Raw genomic sequence first — 19461 nt, forward strand, 5'->3', positions numbered from 1 at the left:
TAAAAAACAAATAAAAGCTAAAGTGGAAGACAAAAGGTTTTGTATTGCCTTGTCTTAATGATTTTTATTACCATTTTTTATTACTGTTTATAAACTGCCATTTTTTAAGACACTGATACAGTTTACGGGTCCACATAAATTGACCCTTATATGTCAAACCCGTAAAATTATATAGGCCATTATTATTATTATTATTATTATTATTATTATTATTATTATTATTATTATTATTATTATTATTATTATTTTAGTATTTAATTTAAAATTATTATTACTATTATTAGTATTTAATTTAAAATTATTATTATTATGTCAAACCCGTAAAATTATTATTATTATTATTATTGTTTTAGTATTTAATTTAATATTTTTGTTATTTAGTAATAATATTAACTAAATTTGTAATTATTTAAATATTTACTTAAAATATTTTTTCCAACTGAATATAATTATTATATAATATATTTGTTAATTCATATTTCCATTTAAGAATAAACATTAATGATTTGGCTTAATAATTTTAATGACTATTAATAAATATTGATTCTTATTTAAGGTTTAATTATTGTATTTGGTAATTATTATGGGGCATGCTTTGAATAAACATTAATGATAATTGATGATTGTTATTTTGTTTTTTATTATTTACTTAAATAAGTACTTGATGATTGTTATTATTATTAATTATTTTTATAAATATTTGATTGTTATTATTATTTACTTAATTCAGTAATTTTGAGTAAGTAATTATTTTATTTAGTCTGAATTATTTCATTTTTTAATTATTTATAATAGACATTTAGGGTATGCTCTTTATTTGATTTAAGAGACTTACCATGTTTTTATCTAGACAATGACCTCATACTAAGGGGCAACTATAGTGTCATTTAATTTGAAATTTACTATTTAATAATAAAAAATAACAACCCACCCCCAAAAAAAATATCAATAACTTTGAAATCGTTAATCTATTTATAAAATAGTAAACTTAGATGTATGTTTACAACAATATCACCAATACTGGTTAATATTTAGGGACATATGAATGGATAAAAAACATTTATGATATCCATTCAAAGAGTTTCTAAGAAAAACAATCAATGCCAAACAACATTTGCATATGCATCCATCCTCTAAAGTAAGAGATGAAAAATATATGACTACAACCAAATCATCATCATGTATGGCTACAATCAATTGATAAATTGACCCTTATGTATTTATGTAATAATTATTATGAATTAATATAAATATTAAATGAATATATCCAAAATAATAATTCTCATTATTAAAATCATTATTAATTATCAGTCGGAATTAATAATTATCAATATTACCATTAATTAATTACCAGTAACTCAATAAGTAATTAATTATTATTATTAATTAATTATAAGTAATTATTATTAGTAATAATCAAATTTAAACCAGTTAATTATCAATTAAATAGTATTAATTAATAAGATTATTAATTATTAATTATAAATTTCCTTATTAATTTTGAGTAATTAATTATCAGAAATTAAAATTATATGATATGGGCTTAAATGCATTAAACCCGTGTTGAAACAAACCGGATCTGAATAATTATGTAAAACATGTAAACTGAATCGCTATAAACCGGGTCAACGCGACCCGACCCACTGAAGCAATAAAGTCACCTTCTTAACCCGACCATAGAAGGCTGTCGCTCGATAGAGCGACGAATTGAAAACTTCAACAGGCGTCGACTGGGCACAGACGTGTGGTTTATCACCCATTTCAACCAAAAAAAACTAACTTAAACATGCGAAAATTGATGAAGAAAAATTAAAAAAATGAAGACAACGGTCACTACGAAACTCGACTACTGCTCAACCACCGCTGAGTGCGGTACTTGACCATTGGAGCCATAAACAACCTCGTATGACCTTCCTGGTCGCCGGCGAACTGATGTAAATGAACACAAGTGGTTTGAGTAAATCACGTTATCAAGGCTGTATCGGTAACCAAATTACACGCAGTGTTGGGTCAATATTTATTTTGCTGGAAACAGCTAGCCCGCCATGGTTGATTGGTGCCTGTCCCTAGATGGATCAGTAAATTCGCATTTTGGTACATGTGCCAAAACATAGTAAGCAATCAAGACAACAAATAATGGGACCCAATGTAAAATATGGCCCTTCTGTCTTCTAAATCAACATAGCAAATAATTACAGACATCTATAATCACAGGATTCTTAACTGGATCATCTGGAAGGTTTAGTTAATACCTGAAAGGAAGGCCGAAAAGTACAGTTTGATGCAGAATCAACGTCTAATGGAAGTTCACACTATAGACTGTAGAGGCTGTAGAGAATCGGTACAGCTTTTGTATTAACTGTAGAAAAACTTAAATGTTCCAGAATAGAATAACATTGATTCAAGGGAGAAGGGAAGGTTCAGTTAATACCTGAAAGGCTGCAGGATGAAAAAGTGCAGTATGATGCAGATTCAACGTCCAATGAAAGGGCACACTGTAGACCGCAGAGGCTATAGAGGTACCGTCCAGGTTTTGAATTAACCGTAGAAAAATTGAAATATTTTAGAATAAAATAAAATTGGCCCAACGGAGAATAGAAGGCTTAGTTAATATCAAAAAGGTTGCGGGCTGAAGAAAGTGCAATTTGATGCAGATTGAACGTCAAATGAAGTTGAAGGCTGTTGACCGCAGAGGATGTACAGAATCGGTCCACTTTTTTTTATTAACTGTAGAAAATTTTAAATGTTCCAGAATAGAAGAAGATTGATCCAAGGTAGAATGGAAGGTTTAGTTAATACCTGAAAGTATGCAAGCTGAAAAAGTGCAGTTTGAAGGTATAATGAAATTGAAGGTTGTAGACCGCAGAGGCTGTACAGAGAATGAAACATGTAAATGGGAAACATGTAAATACACGAAATAGAGGATGAAAAGAAAACAGAGATTGAACATAATGTAAATACCAGATTGAATGTCTTATTTCTCTAAAATTGAAGTTTTGGGCAGATTGAACTCGAAAATTGAAAGTTAGCCTAGTGACCCATTAAGCTCTCTTCTTCTTACAATTTAGGATGGTGGCCTTCCAATTGAAATGAATGAGGGGTTTTGTTTTGCTGAAAAATAGGTATGTGACTTAAAACTGCCTCCTAGGTCATGTATTGTATGAACACATCTCTAATGGGAAACTAAATAAACTCTCTCCTGAGTTTTTTATGGACAGATGTCTGAATGGAGGAGGGCCACATGTTTAACTGGAGAGGCTTTGGCCGGATTTCATTACTTTAATATATATATATATATATATTAGATATGTCTTGGGTATTCAACTAATTGGATGAGTTCTCTCTCAACAATTCTAGAAGATGATACTACAAGGAGACAACAATCGTTTTTTCAACATCTCTTCTTTCTTTTCAGTTGTGCATCCACTCTTGGTGAGAAATTTCTTATTTGTTATCTATCTTTGTTGATGATGCTTGTTATTTGAATTCAATATTTTTTTTGATGTTTATATTTAGTTGTAATTAGATAGAAAAATATTGTTCCTCATTATTATTGTTGATAATAGAAGTTTTGGGCTTCAATTTCATGGTTTTTTATCGTCACATTGAGAGGTTTTCCATATTGTTTGTTTTGTATTTGATTGTTTGACTTTATTATTGTATGCTTGCTAATTGTTGATAAGTCTCTTTCATTTGCACAACAAAAATATAGGGATATATTCTCAACATTGATAACATCATTATTGCCCATGGAATAGTACACTCCTTTAAAAAACAAAAGGTAGACATTGCAATTTTATGCTTAAACTAGGATTATGAAAAGCATATGATAGAGTTGAGTGGGGCTTTGTGATGAAAACAATTCTTTGGATTTTGGTCATCAGTTTTGTAATATCATTTTCGTTTGTATATCTACCTTAAATCTGGAAATACAGGTAAATGGCTCTAGCTCTAGCTACCAGTATATATATATATAGGGGATTGTGACAGTGATGCTTTTTATCTTCTTATCTATTCATATGTTCACTCAAAGTCTAAAAAGAGAAATATTTGCTTGGTATTAGATTTGGAATGTCAGGCATCAAGTTGAATCACTTATTCTTTGTTGATGATATATTGATTCTTGATAAGTGCATTTTCATTGAAGTTGATTATATAAAACAATAGATTGTTGTCTTTAGTTAATGGTCGGGGCAAATTATAAATTACTAAAAATCAACCGTATTTTTTAGTAAAACACTCACAAGTGTCTTTGTCTTTGCATAGCTACTACGGTGGGGGTTCGTGCTATGAGTATGAAGGAAAGATATTTAGGTGGACCTTTATCAAAGATAAAATTGTTGTCTTAGGTAGGTTGGCTAGTGCTTATCAAATCTACGCTGGAAGCACTTCTAACGTATCTCATGCAAACCCATTTATTACTTAGATATATATATATATATATATATATATAATAAAATGGATGGAGTTTGACATGATTTTTGGTGGGGTAAGGCCCATAGAAAGCACAAGAGCTCACCTAGCTTCTTGGAAATACCTCTTAAAGCCAAAAGAAGATGGTTGTCTGATGTTGAGAAATGTATTATATTTGGTTGTATTTGGTTTGTTGGAGGTTGTAAGGTATATTTATAATATTGATAAATTATGGGGACACATATGCATTTATGTGAGAAAAATGAGCTTATGTGTAATTTTGATGTAATTCGGCCTTTTGCTTATTTAAGCCAGTGGTTGTGTGAGATTAGAGTTGAGTGAGTGAGTGAATGAGAGAGAGAAAGAGAGAGAGAGAGAAGGAGTTGTATCTCTTGTTCTCATAATGGACATTTTTCCTCTGCTCCTGTGGATGTAGGGTACCAAGTTGTACCAAATAAAATCTTGGTGTTCTTTCTAATTCTCACTACAAGAAAAATGACTTTTATCCCTAAAACTATCGCTAAAAGAACTGTCGCTAGACATTCTAGCGGCAGTTTTCTCGGCTGCCGATACAAATATAAAATTTCCGCTATTTTTAGCGGCAGTCATAACTTTGGCACGCTTTTGTTTTAGCAGCAGCCGTGGACTTCTTTAGCAGTAGTCTTTTTTTCATATAATTCATATATTTTTTAAATTATTCTTGCTTTTCTTCAAATAACATGTTTTGTTTACATTCATCTAAATTATAATGAAATACAAATGCAAATTAAAAGATTTATTTTTCACTCAAAATATTTTCTACAAAAAAAAAAACATTTGAATCACAAATTAATACATTCTCTAATACAAATTTCATCATCCATTCTCAAAACTCAAGACACTTGCAATTGGTTGACTTATTTCAAAACCCATATTTATTTACATAATTCCTGCATATAAAGTTATCTAAAACAGCAAGAGGTCTTGCTTTATGTTCCTTGATTGACTCCTCTCTCAAATAGCCACTTGAGCTGCTGCTAGACATTGTTCACAATGTCTGTAAGATTGATGTCCACATGTCCCAATGATTCCTATATTACACAAAGAGGTAAATCAAGACCAAAAGATTGTGGAGTACAGAAATTATAACATTAATGGATGATAATTTTACCTTTCCTCTGAAACCTAAGCATGCCCGCTTACCAATGACTTTAATATGGAGCTTCTCATTTAAAGGGGCTTGTTCTAGCATGAACTGGAATTCTTCATTCCGACATGGGTCCCGAGTTTTCCTCATCATCTATAGCAAACAATATTAGACACAAATGAGATGAAGAGAATACTTCAAAACACAATTTAATTAATTGCAATAAGAAAGAAAATGTAATTTGAAAGCGCATTAACAAGATGATGCCTGATGAGAATTCTAAACAGAAATGAACCATCAGAATCATCTCAAATTGAAACTTCCTAGTGAACACAGTTTATTTCATACATAGTTTGGAAGAAAGGCAAAATTCTAATCCAAGTTTTCTTCTACTCCCCTCCAAAACAGATAAGAGCGTAAGGGTTGTTGTGATGCTTTCCCTCAACATCCTCAGCCCCTTGGATGACAACTGAAAGTAACCCTGCCCCACTCAAGGCTTCATCTTCACGTACCATCTTAGACAAGGATAATCTGACTAATCTGGTTGATAGTCTAGAGGATTGAAGGATATAAGAATGCAACAATTTGGACTTCTTCAAACAGCCCTTAATTTTCCAGCCTAGAGCTAGATCCTCTAGACAATAGACTTGAGTAAGCATTGTGGTTCTAGAGTAATGATGCCATGTAATTTCCTTATGCCTTGTACATGCATGTTCTCCTGTAGGGTGGTTTGATGGGTTGATGATATTGATATCAGATTATGCAGTTTGTTCTTGGAATGCCCTTTCAGCAAGTTGGCCTAAAATAATGGTTTTCCTTTGCTAGATGGAGATATCATATAAGATTTAGTTTGGGGTCTTTTCTAGTACTAATGACAACCAATAAAGTCCTGTTTGGCTGCTGTAAGAGTAGATTCTATATGCTTTCTTATCCTTGTTAGAATCAATCGTAAATCCAAAGCCTAATGCAGCTCAAAAATTGATGAAAATTTGTTCTATTAGCCTAAAATTTTGATATGGGCAATCATTAATTGGTACCCAAAAGACTGTTGGGCCTTCTTATTGTCTCCTCAAGATCCTGGCTCTAGCTGGCAACAGGCCCCATGGATTGGCTGGAACTCACTTTGCGCTCAGCTCAAGTCAAGTTGACAGGCTTTTTGATCCAAATTCAATCAGAAATTCGGCTTTAGTACAAGTAAAACCTCAAATAAAAAGATGACAACCCATGTTTCAGTCATCTATGGGTTAAGCTTGGTCTCTTTTTATCTTCATGAAGAAACAAGCCTCTCATGTCATGACTATAAGCTGGTTCAATGTTCAAATGCTATTAGATAAATAAAAATTTGTGAAGGAATCTCTATTCACAAAATATACGTACCAACTAAACTATTAGCAGTCACAGAGGCTGAACAACCTTGCATTCACAGAATAAATCTCCATCTATTTTGGGTGCTGACTTTTTAACCTGAAACGAATTAGCTCATTTGTCAGCTAATGCTTGGGATGATGTTGCCCTTTTGGTTGGATACAGAACTCAGATAATCTCTTCTACTACTGGTGCTTGCCAACTCATGCTCTACCTAGTCAAGGAGTTTGAACATTCTCCTCTGAGCTAAGCAATTCATAATTCAGTAAGATATTGTTGTATTGTTGGAAGACCTATTGTCCACCCAAAAGGAACCATATTATCACACTGTAGATTATATACTTGCTTTTTCCTAGATTAGATTCCAAATGAAAGGAATAATATGAATAGGTGTAAATCTTTTATCATGAGATACCAGCTTCTAGGAATCAAAGGATTGATCACAGATAGGAGAAACTGGGAAAAAAATAAAGTTAAATGCAAAGACTTTAAACAGATAGAAACACCTCTATGGGAAAAATTTTAGCTTAACTTGACAATAGGTTGTTTACTAGGTCGTTTGAGAAGTGATTGGATCTTTCGAAACAAATGGGTAAAAATTATATTGTTCTAGACTAGCTATCATTCTGAACATAGAGAAGATGAAAGGAATTCTTACTACATGATATTGAATAAAGGAATTCTACTCAATTATGCAATTAGATGAGCTTTAAGCTATTACTCACCATGTAGTGTAGGAGGAAAACTTCCACTCTCCACCTTTAGAAATTGGCAGAACATGATCAATTGTCAAGTTCTCACGTGAAGAACAATACTTGTTGACAAAAAATGTCCTAATTTTGTAAACTATGCCAAAAGTAAGGTCCATGCAAGGGTAATGTCATTTACCATCATGTCTTCTAGATCATAGAAAAATGATCAAATAATCATAATTATTCACCATTTTGTTATGACCAATCTGAAATTTCTTTTTTATAGTAATGACCATCTGAAAATTAGTTATTTATGAATTGATTTCTGACCCCAGAGATTAACTCTGCACCCTATTTAGACACTTCCCAACTTCATAGAAAGGATGGGTTTAATAATAAGCTTTCAAAAAGTAATTGTTATGTGTATCAGAAGCAATAGAACAAGAACCTTGGAAATAGTCAGGGCAGGGCCCCACTGCTCCTTCAATATAAATACTGCCATTGCTGTTAATATTTGGGTGGAAAACCTTTGTCCTAAATGCAACCTGCATGGTCCATCCCACAATTACAGGCATGAGAGAGAGAGAGAATAAATTGATTGATATGCATCCCATGTTTGACCTTATTACCTCTTCTAGAAGAAAATCAAGTTTTGAAACAAAGATAAGAGCATGAAAGTTAGGAATGCTATTTTTTACTTTCTTGAGGATTAGTAAACAAAATAATTGCAATCATCATCATTCATGCCTTATCCCAGCCATAAAAGGTTTTAATTTTCCATTAAGCTTTCACCGGAGGGGGGGTCAAAATTTTGAGTTTTATGGTGGATGACGTTCGTTTTGCTTATTGGGTTTTACTAAAGAAACTTCCAATTCTTGCAGGTGGTTGAAATAGGACAAGGGAGTAAGGTGAAATATGAACTGGACTAGAAAACTGACATGATCAAGGTAACCAAGGAACCCATTGTTTGGCATATTTCTTAGTTGACATTCCATTCATGTTCATAAAGGGTTTCATTTGCAGGTCGATCATGTACTTTATTCATCAGTTGTATATCCCCATAACTATGGTTTCATTCCATGTACACTCTTGAGGACAATGATCCAATGGATGTTTTGATCCTCATGCAAGTATATGAAGTGTCTATGTTGAATTCCTGCTCACAATAGTATGTTTGAATGATAGTAATACAATAAGATTCGGATGTCGAATTCTTGCACAAGTATGTAGGAATTGCTTGCTATCAAGTTTTCTATGTTTAGAAAACTCAAGAAATGTTAAAACTTCTTCTTGAGCAATAAGATTTGGATCTGAATCTCAATTCAACTCAATTAAGAATTTTCTAGACTGCATGAAGCTACATGAATCTTGTTTTTTTTTTTTTTTTTTTTTTTTTTTTTTTTTTTTTTTTTTTTTTTAATTCTACATGAATCTTGTTTTACCATTCACTCTCAATGCCATATCCATCGAAGATTTGGATCTTGTTTATAGGGAGTCTAACACCTAAATGTGAGAAGGGAGGGGGAGAACCATGGTCCAGAACATGGTACAGACCTATGGGTGGCTCAGAACTGTGGGTCAGAACATGGTTCAGACCTGTGAGTGGCTCAGAACTGTGGGTCAGGTCCATGGTTCAGAACTATGGGCCAGACCCATGGTTCAGACAATGAGCCAATCCATAGTTTAGACCCATGTAATGTTTAATTTTAGACAATTGATCCAATATATCCAAATAGTAAGCTTTCACCAACAAACCCATGGATGTCAAATGATGCATTTAAAGATTTTATTAACCAGTTCTGCCCCATTAAGCACAAAACAATTTAATTTTTTGATCAATGCACAAAACAATTTAATTAGGTATATTTTTTTATGTTTTTTCCTTTAACAAAAACAGCAATAGTTCACAAATATGGCAAAGTGGGATCCTTGGGAAAGTTGCATGCATATCAGAATTAATGCCGAAAAAGGTCCTATAGAAGAAGGAAATTCAATTTGATTAAATTAAAAGTTAATGTTGTTAACTCTTCTTCATAACTATAATGTTAATATGAGCTAGACAATCTATCAATTAGGCTATTAATGACCAAAAATAACTAAAGAACAAAATAAGCTCATTTATAGTTATGTGGTTGAAACATAGAGTTAAATCAAGAAAATACAATCAGGTCCCTTTCTGGTTCAGCACCTAATACAGTTTTCAAAAGATTGCTTTTGCATGTGCATGGAGTGTCTTCATATGTTAACTCTTAATAGCTATTTGGAGATAAGGCAACAACCTAATGGCTACAAAAAGATAACCATATTTTATAAAAAGACAACAAAATGCATTTAAAGGTCCTCACTTGCCATAAAATGTTGTCTAGTGAAGTGCAGCCCAACCATTCACATCATAGAAATTGATACTAACACCCGCAGCTACTATTGGTTCTATGGCCCAATCATAACCAAGAGCAGCTGCTAAATGCAGCATACCTTACCCTCCCTTATCTAATACACTAGAACCTTTTTCATCTTCAATTACCTTGTAAAGAAGCCATGCATGCAACTTCTCTTTCAGTTACTTTTGCAATGATTGGTCCTTTATTTGATCTAGAGAAAACTCCTCTAAGGTAAGCTTCACCATATGGAGCCATTCATAACCATCTTCCTTCATTAACAAACTGATTTTATTGCTTATATGAGCTTTCTCACAAACATTTCTGGTGAGAGTAATTGGGTGACTGGAACATCCCATAGATCAACTTGGGTTTGGCTTGCCCAGTTTTCAGCACTTTCTTTGTGAGATCACAAGGAAAAAATTCCTACTATAGTGTACTTGATGCTAAAGAAGGGGAATTAAGGATCTGAAATTCTGAATTAGGGAACAAAACACACTACTTTAAAACTAAGACAAGCCTGCTAGGACACTCAAGTATAGAATCTAATTCTCAATACAACTCTAAATACCTAATAATAATCCTATTAAATCTAAACAAATTCCAAAATAATCTAAAAAAGATTTAAGTCCACTCACAATCACTCTGACATTGAAATCTGGTTTTACAATGAGAACCTATACATAGCTACCACTTCAAGTTCTCATGGTTGTTCTCTGTACTCAACATGGGATATATATTTTACTATATTTCTTCCTTTTATTCTGATTAATTTGTTTCCCATGTACTGTTTAGGTTGAATCTGGGAAGAGTACAAATACAAATCTGTATAATGCAAAACCTTTTTTGTTTTATATACTCTTTAGCTGAAGTAAGTCCATGCTCCATTGCAGCCTGTAAATTCTTAAATGGTTGTTCTTTAGGAGACATTTTCTTTCTTTGCTTTCTATCCTAGGGATAAAACTCAAAATCATGCTTCAAATCTCATGAACAAGACCCCATACTAAGATAGAGGAACATAACAAACCCAAAAATGATGACATTTCTGGAAATCTAGTTTACAAATGTTCCAACTCCAAAATGTTTTAGGTATATAATACAAGGAACTACAATTGCCCCTTAAAATAAAGAACTCCAAATCTACATGAACTATTATTATTGAAATATGGAGATCACCTCAAATTTAACACTTGGAGAAAATAAAATTGTGAAAGAAGATCATTGTTAGGGTTGTGATTCAAATTCACTAGACCTGTTACATCATTAAATGTGATTAATGCCAATGTATGTTTTATACCTACTATTGATTTAGCTATCATCAAGAAAATTTTCAAATATATTAACTAGAAAGAAACAATATAAACAAACAAAAGGATCTAAACCTACAAAAGTTAAGAAATCACTAAAATTCAGTGGAATAAGTTCTAGAAGCATGTACAATGAACACTAAGAGGGAAAGAGAGAGTCTCACATGTTAATGTCATATTTGGTGGTTTATTTGGTGCTGAGAAAGTCAAGATCGAGGTCACCCTTTGGTTGTCGTCCAGTTGTGAGAAAATCCAGACCGAGGTTGTTCTCTGGTTGCAAGAAAGTCAAGATCGAGATTGCCCTTTGTTTCTCATTCGATTGTGAGAAGATTTGTCCGATATCATTCTCCGATTGTGAGAAAGGAGAGAGAGAGAGAGAGAGAGAGAGAGAGAGAGAGAGAGAGATGTTTAGGGATTTACGCGGGGGAGGAGAAAAGGAAATTTGATGCCAACCTTATAGCGGTAGTCAACAATATTTTTAGCGGCAGTTTTAAGTGACTACCGCTATATATTAGTATTATTAGCAGCAACTAACCTATATCCACTTCTTGAATTGCCACTGAAAGAGTATTCTTTTGTAGTGTCTTCTTCTTATTTTCTCCTTGATTTGCTATTTTGTTTTTATGTTACTTGACATAGTATGAAAGCTATTTTATGTTGTTTAACATGGTATTAGAGCATGTTGCTCTACAATCTATGTTTGCTCCATGTTCACTCACAAATCTCTTGAGGGCTACTGATTTTTGGGTACAGGTCTAGTAGGGTTTCCTTTCATAGTTGATCTATCTAGGGTTTCTTTTTGGAAGGTTGATACTCACTACTAGAAGGGATCAAACCAGTTTTACCTTTCTTTCTTGGTGAATAGTGGTGGTTTTTGACCATCACATGACTATTGTGTTAGGTGAACAATGAGGTGTGTATCCCTCTAATGGATCAAATCCATGAGGGAATGTTGTGATTGAAATATTTCTAGGTTAGTGATCAATGTTGTGAAGAGTTTAATAGTGGTATGATAAGTGATTTTGTGATCTATGAAGGTCTTCTAGTTGCTACCATTTCAAGTTCAGTTGAGGTAGTAGTCAATTACTAACCTCAATGTTTTGTGAGTTGGAAAAGAGGCATTGATGCCTCAAGTTGTGGTTGTTTGTGAGTTGAAAAAAGAGGTATTGATGCCTCAAGTTGTGGCTGTTTGTGAGTTGGTGGTGTTTTGTGAGTTGGAAAAGAGGCTTTTGATTCCTCAAGTTGTAGATGTTTGTGAATTGGTGATGGTTTGTGGTGTGGTGATAACTTTGTTGGTGAGTGTGTGAAGCCTCCAGTGGTATTTGAAAACGGTGTAGTGATGTGATAGTTTGTGGTGCAATAGTGGATTGATGGTGAATGTGTGAAGCTCCCTTGGTGTTCTTGAAAAGTGTAGTGATGTGATAATTTGTCGTGTATTGGTGAACTGTTAGTTTAGAGGTCCCTTCCACATCTCAAGGTTCATGGTTGCTGCTTCAATAGTAAACCTATTTCCATGGAGGTTGCTTCAATATCCTTAATTGCAACTCAAGCTAGTTTTTCCACCTTGAGTTTAAGGGGGCGTGTTAAGAGATATAATGTATTTGGGCTGTTGGAGGTTATAGGGTATATTTGTAATATTGATAAATTATAGGGACCTTTATGTATTTATGGGAGAAAAGGGGTTTATGTGTAATTGTAATATAATTCAGTATTTTTCTTATTTAAGCGAGTAGTTGTGTGGGATGAGGATTGAGTGTGTGTGTGTGTGTGTGTGTGAGAGAGAGAGAGAGAGAGAGAGTTGTATCTCTTGTTCTCATAATGGATATTCTTCCCTTCCTCTTGTGGATGTAGGCTACCAAGTCGAAGCAGTCAAATCTTGGTGTTCTCTCTAATTCTTCTTCTTATTTTCTCCTTGATTTGTTGTTCAGTTTTATGTTGCTTGACATCTAAATACTTGTGGTGGGGTGGTCTAGTGGTCAAAATACTTATGTTTAAATTAAGCAACTTGGATTCAAATCCCTTTAATAACATAATAGTTCTTTATAAAAAAAAAGGATGGTGGTCTTGGCGTGATAGTTGTAAAACTTAAGAATATAGCATTGATTGCTAAACTTAGTTGGAGATTTCTTACTAATCTTGGGTTAAAGTTCTGAACACTAAATATTTTCATGGTGTGTGATGTAACCGTTTTCGGCCACGTACCAATGTTTTGTGATGTAAAATTTTTTGGCAAAGTACCTCGTTATTCGACCCGGTGGTGGCATACCTTAGTGACGAGCTACTTGGTGGCGAACTGCCTGGTGACGAACTCCCTAGTGGCGAACTGCCTGGGGGCGAACTTCCTTGGTGGTGAACTGCCTGGGGGCAAACTGCCTTGGTGGCGAACTGTCTGGGGGCGAACTGCCTTGGTGGCGAACTCCCTGGTGGCGAACTGCCTGGGGGCGAACTGCCTGGTGGCAAACTCCCTGGTGGCGAACTGCCTTGGTGGTGAAATGCCTTGGGGCGAACTGCCTTGGTGGCGAACTGCCTGGGGGCGAACTCCCTGGTGGCGAACTGCCTGGGGGCGAACTGCCTGGTGGCGAACTCCCTGGTGGCGAACTGCCTTGGTGGTGAATTGCCTGGGGGCGAACTACCTTGGTGGCGAAATGCCTGGGGGCGAACTGCCTTGGTGGCGAACTGCCTGGTGGTGAACTGCCTTGTGGCGAACTGCCTTGGTGGTGAACTGCCTGGTGGCGAACTCCCTGGTGGCGAACTAGTGGCGAACTGCCTGGGGGCGAACTCCCTGGTGGCGAACTGCCTGGTGGCGAACTGCCTGGGGGCGAACTCCCTGGTGGCGAATTGCCTGGGGGCGAACTGCCTTGGTGGCGAACTCCCTATTAGGTGGTCGATGCCTTAGAGAATGTTGGAGCTCCCTGGTGCGGCGCAATCCGATTGCCCTCAGCATGAGGCGGTCTTCTTTCCTTTGTAGGCTGCGGGAGATGAGGGACCTGTGAGAACTTCATCTTTTCCTCCTCTTTGTAGGTGGCGGGAGCTGAGAGACCTGCGAGAACTCCATCTTTTCCTCCTCTTTGTAGGTGGCGGGAGCTAAGGGACCTCCGAGAACTCCATCTCTTCCTCCTCCTTGTAGGTGGCGGGGGTTGAGGGACCTGCGAGAACTTCATCTTTTCCTCCTCTTTGTAGGTGGCGGGAGCTGAGAGACCTGCAAGAACTCCATCTTTTCCTCCTCTTTGTAGGTGGCGGGAGCTAAGGGACCTCCGAGAACTCCATCTTTTCCTCCTCCTTGTAGGTGGCGGGAGTTGAGGGACCTCCGAGAACTCCATCTCTTCCTCCTTGTAGGTGGGGGGAGCTGAGGGACTTCCGAGAACTGCATCTTTTCCTCCTCTTCGTAGGCGGCGGGAGCTGAAGGACCTGCGAGAACTGAATCAGAGGTCCCGGGGGTACTTTCCCGGTGGGGGCTCTCCGATGCTTAAGTTAGCACTCTTATTGTAGAGAGCTTTGAAGATAATATGAGAGATCTAGAGAGCAGGGTTACTTCCCTTTCCTTTCCATCCCCTTCCCCTTTGGGGGGTGAGGTCTTTATATACTGGAGTCTTCGCGGGTTAGGTGGGTGAAAAGCCTCCAAACGGTAAGACTCGTCGCATCCGATCAGAATCGGGGTACGGTGGTGAACTCCTCGAGGTCGTCAGGCTGGCGCTTGTCTCAGGCGGCCAGGTCGGCGCCTGGGCCGGGTTGTCAGAGGGGTGCTTGCGTCAGTCGGTGGGTCAGTGTTTAGGCCAGGTCGTCAGGTCGGCGCCTGTGTCAGTCGGCGGGACAGTGCCTAGATCAGGTCGTCAAGCTGGAGCCTGTGTCAGTCGGCGGGTCAGTGTCTAGATCAGGTCGTCAAGCTGGCGCCTTGGCCGGATCATGCGCTAGGCTGGTCCAGGTCGGCCAGGTCGCACAGGCCGTGCACAGTTCGCGCAGGCCGCGCGCAGGTCATGCCAGGCCAGCCAGACAGGTGCCCGGGTGGGTCACCAACTTCGTAAATTTGTTGGTTGGGTGTTTTCCTAGTTGTCACGATGTGCCACGTGTCACAATTTTACTGGAGGGCCAAATCTGCCCTCATCAATAGCCCCCCACTCCCGAGCTGATAGTAACTCAGCGAAGGGAGTAGATTTCTTTTGGCCCGTAAGTCGATGAGCTAGTAAGTGCTGATCCAATTACTAGTATGGCTCGTAGGCTTTGGGAGCGACTCGTAGTCTATTCTTTTTTGACTTTGCCCGTGCCGGATAGGCGACCGGGTCTTGAGCAGTAATGTGGCCCGTAGGCTTTTGGGAGCGACTCGTAGTCTATTCTCTTTTTTTTTACTTTTGCCCGTGTCGGAGAGGCGACCGGGTCTTAAGCAGTAATGTGGCCCGTAGGCTTTTGGGAGCGACTCGTAGTCTACTCTCTCTTTTTTTACTTTTGCCCGTGCCGGAGAGGTGACCGGGTCTTAAGCAGTGATGTGGCCCATAGGCTTTCGGGAGTGACTCGTAGTCTACTCTTTTTTGACTTTTGCCCGTGTCGGAGAGGCGACCGGGTCTTAAGCAGTGATGTGGCCCGTAGGCTTTTGGGAGCGACTCGTAGTCTACTCTCTCTTTTTTAACTCTTGCCCGTGCCGGAGAGGTGACCGGGTCTTAAGCAGTGATGTGGCCCGTAGGCTTTCGGGAGTGACTCGTAGTCTATTCTCTTTTTTTGACTTTTGCCCGTGCCGAAGAGGCGACCGGGTCTTAAGCAGTGAGGTGGCTCGTAGGCTTGGCCTGCATCAGCTTCGTAATGCCGGTCACCTACTCCTACAAGAAGCTACTAGGGGCTCGACCTTCAGGGGCAACACCACTAACTTTAGGTTGCCAGCTCACACGGGAGCCTTGGAAGGCTCGACCGGTAAGGGCGCCTATGTAGTCAGTTGGCCGCCAACTTTCGCGGAAGCCACGAAGAGCTCATCTTTGTAGGGGGGACCTTGCAGAGAGGACTGATGTGACATTATCTGAATTGAAAGTAAGGTTGGTAGAGCTACTTAGTCCGTTAGCTCCCTGCATAGTCTCTGAGTTCATAAAAAATGTAAACTATAAAGCGATAGCTTTAATTTCTAAAAAGTGAGGACTTAGTTTTGGCAAGATGAGAACTTAGCTTTGGTAGGATGAGAACTTAGCTTTTTGTAGCGGGTGCCCACAGACGGCGCCAATTGAAGTAACCGTTTTCGGCCACGTACCAATGTTTTCTGATGTAAAATTTTTTGGCAAAGTACCTCGTTATTCGACCTGGTGGTGGCGTACCTTAGTGACGAGCTACTTGGTGGCGAACTGCCTGGTGGCGAACTGCCTGGGGGCGAACTGCCTTGGTGGTGAACTGCCTGGGGGCGAACTACCTTGGTGGCGAATTGCTTGGGGGCGAACTGCCTTGGTGGCGAACTGCCTGGTGGCGAAATCCCTGGTAGCGAACTGCCTGGGGGCGAACTGCCTGGTGGTGAACTCCCTGGGGGTGAACTGCCTTGGTGGCGAACTGCCTGGGGGCGAACTCCCTGGTGGCGAACTGCCTAGTGGCGAACTGCCTTGGTGGCGAACTGCCTGGGGGCGAACTGCCTTGGTGGCGAACTGCCTTGGTGGCGAACTGCCTGGTGGCGAACTCCTTGGTGGCGAACTCCCCGGTGGCGAACTGCCTGGTGGCAAACTCCCTGGTGGCAAACTCCCTGGTGACGAACTGCCTGGTGGCGAACTGCCTGGGGGCGAACTCCCTGGTGGCGAACTGCCTGGGTGCGAACTGCCTTGGTGGCGAACTCCCTATTAGGCGGTCGATGCCTTAGAGAATGTTGGAGCTCCCTGGTGCGGCGCAATCTGACTGCCCTCAGCATGAGGCGGTCTTCTTTCCTTTGTAGGCTGCGGGAGATGAGGGACTTGCGAGAACTTCATCTTTTCCTCCTCTTTGTAGGTGGCGGGAGCTGAGAGACCTGCGAGAACTCCATCTTTTCCTCCTCTTTGTAGGTGGCGGGAGCTAAGGGACCTCCGAGAACTCCATCTTTTCCTCCTCCTTGTAGGTGGCGGGGGTTGAGGGACCTGCGAGAACTTCATCTTTTCCTCCTCTTTGTAGGTGGCGGGAGCTGAGAGACCTACGAGAACTCCATCTTTTCCTCCTCTTTGTAGGTGGCGGGAGCTAAGGGACCTCCGAGAACTCCATCTTTTCCTCCTCCTTGTAGGTGGCGGGAGTTGAGGGACCTCCGAGAACTCCATCTCTTCCTCCTTGTAGGTGGGGGGAGCTGAGGGACTTCCGAGAACTGCATCTTTTCCTCCTCTTCGTAGGCGGCGGGAGCTGAAGGACCTGCGAGAACTGAATCAGAGGTCCCGGGGGTACTTTCCCGGTGGGGGCTCTCCGATGCTTAAGTTAGCACTCTTATTGTAGAGAGCTTTGAAGATAATATGAGAGAGCTAGAGAGCAGGGTTACTTCCCTTTCCTTTCCATCCCTTTCCCCTTTGGGGGGTGAGGTCTTTATATACCGGAGTCTTCGCGGGTTAGGTGGGTGAAAAGCCTCCAAACGGTAAGACTCGTTGCATCCGGTCAGAACTGGGGTACGGTGGTGAACTCCTCGAGGTCGTCAGGCTGGCGCTTGTGTCAGGCGGCCAGGTCGGCGCCTGGGCCGGGTTGTCAGAGGGGTGCCTGCGTCAGTCGGCGGGTCAGTGTTTAGGCCAGGTCGTCAGGTCGGCGCCTGTGTCAGTCGGCGGGACAGTGCCTAGATCAAGTCGTCAAGCTGGCGCCTGTGTCAGTTGGTGGGTCAATGTCTAGGTCAGGTCGTCAAGCTGGCGCCTTGGCCGGATCATGCGCTAGGCTGGTCCAGGTCGGCCAGGTCGCGCAAGCCGTGCACAGTTCGCGCAGGTCGCGCGCTAGGCCACGCGCAGGTCGCGCAGGCGCGTGTCAGGCCGCGCGCAGGTCGCACCAGGCCGGCCAATCAGGTGCCCGGGTGGGTCACCAACTTCATGAGTTTGTTGGCTGGGTGTTTTTCTAGTTGTCACAATGTGCCACGTGTCACAATTTTACTGGAGGGCCAAATTTGCCCTCATCAGTGTGAATTCCGTGTTCATTTATTCTGTCAAGCATGTTGAAAAGTAAAAGAGCTTTTAAGGAAGGGTGCCTCAATGGGCTTATTAGTAATGGCTGGTTAATGTATTTGTATCAGGACCCATGGTGTGCAAATGGTTTTTTTATTAGGGTGTGTTTGTTTAAGGTTTAAATGTAAGTTGGGGTAAATTTTACACTCTGGTTCAATTTTACTAACATTTAGATGATATGTTATTTTACATCGTAAACGAGTGTAAAACTCCACTTTAGGTAAGTTTTACATCGAAGTTACCACCAATAAAATTAAAATTGATGTAAAACTCTATCTTCCCAAAACTCAATGTACTCTCTCTTTCTCCCCCCTTCATATTCTTTTTCCTCCCCGATTTCACCCTCCTCTGTTTCTACCTACCACTACAACTTCTGGCGGTAGCGGTTCTCCCCCTTTTCTGATCAGGTACTATTTCTTTTAGGGGATTATTCTTTTAGGTATTATTGATAAATTAAATAATGATGAAAATAGGGGATTATTCTTTTAGGGATTCATTTACATTTGTCACTTATTGTTCAACTTTTGTTGGTGGAGTCTTTGGAACCATTGTGGCGCATTAGTACAGCTATTGCAGATTTTAGAAGTTTACTTCGACACCTTCCCTTTGTCTCGGTTCAAGCAATCCGTCGTACGACTAATGTAGCTGCGCACTGTCTAACTAAAATGGCTACTTCCTGATGAAGGAAGATTTGGCCCGATCTCTCTATTATGTGACACGTGGCAGAAACAACAGCTCGGCAAAAGGGGTCAAGCCTAAGCGGGAACAAGGGGACAGTCTTCGCCGAACTGACCCTAGTAACAGCTCGAGATACACTTCGCCGAACTGACCCACCTTGTAACAGCTCGGGATACACCGCCAAACTGCCATTAGTACAGCTATTGCAGATTTTAGAAGTTTACTTCGACACCTTCCCTTTGTCTCGGTTCAAGCAATCCGTCGTACGACTAATGTAGTTGTGCACTGTCTAACTAAAATGGCTACTTCCTGATGAAGGAAGATTTGGCCCGATCTCTCAATTATGTGACACGTGGCAGAAACAACAGCTCGGCAAACGGGGTCAAG

The 19461-nt window shown here is 39.6% G+C and overlaps 1 protein-coding gene and 1 long non-coding RNA gene across 3 annotated transcripts; one reads left to right on the forward strand and one right to left on the reverse strand.

Moving 5' to 3' along the window:
• Positions 1 to 3304: 3304 nt before the first annotated feature.
• Positions 3305 to 8927, forward strand: LOC148848065 (uncharacterized). The gene is made up of 3 exons (XR_016100352.1): positions 3305 to 3432; positions 8478 to 8543; positions 8620 to 8927. It is a non-coding gene; the product is annotated as an uncharacterized LOC148848065 (long non-coding RNA).
• LOC148848066 (synaptotagmin-3-like) lies at positions 5174 to 11826 on the reverse strand. Of its 2 annotated transcripts, XR_016100351.1 has the most exons (5): positions 11446 to 11826; positions 8045 to 8141; positions 6917 to 7003; positions 5564 to 5692; positions 5174 to 5483 (listed from the first exon to the last, which is right to left on the reverse strand). XR_016100351.1 is itself a non-coding variant. In XM_088948331.1 (4 exons), coding segments are annotated over exons 1-4 (282 nt in total). In that variant the 5' UTR covers positions 11448 to 11824; the 3' UTR covers positions 5174 to 5429. The 2 variants fall into 2 exon arrangements, 1 of the variants encoding a protein (XP_088804457.1); XM_088948331.1 differs by lacking the exon at positions 6917 to 7003 and having other exon boundaries at positions 11446 to 11824.
• Between the last annotated feature and the right edge of the window lie 7635 nt (positions 11827 to 19461).

This window comes from Nelumbo lutea, chromosome 6 (genome assembly GCF_056320005.1).
Source record: "Nelumbo lutea isolate HS-2025 chromosome 6, American lotus-T2T, whole genome shotgun sequence".
Taxonomy (NCBI): domain Eukaryota; kingdom Viridiplantae; phylum Streptophyta; class Magnoliopsida; order Proteales; family Nelumbonaceae; genus Nelumbo; species Nelumbo lutea.

What these genes read in the sequence shown, in the direction of transcription:
- LOC148848066 (XM_088948331.1), bottom strand. An exon ending in CTGCCCTGACTATTTCCAAG is followed by an intron (nt 5,693 to 8,044) that starts GTTCTTGTTCTA and finishes TGTTTGCTATAG; the next exon opens with ATGATGAGGAAAACTCGGGA. An exon ending in GCTTAGGTTTCAGAGGAAAG is followed by an intron (nt 5,484 to 5,563) that starts GTAAAATTATCA and finishes TGTGTAATATAG; the next exon opens with GAATCATTGGGACATGTGGA.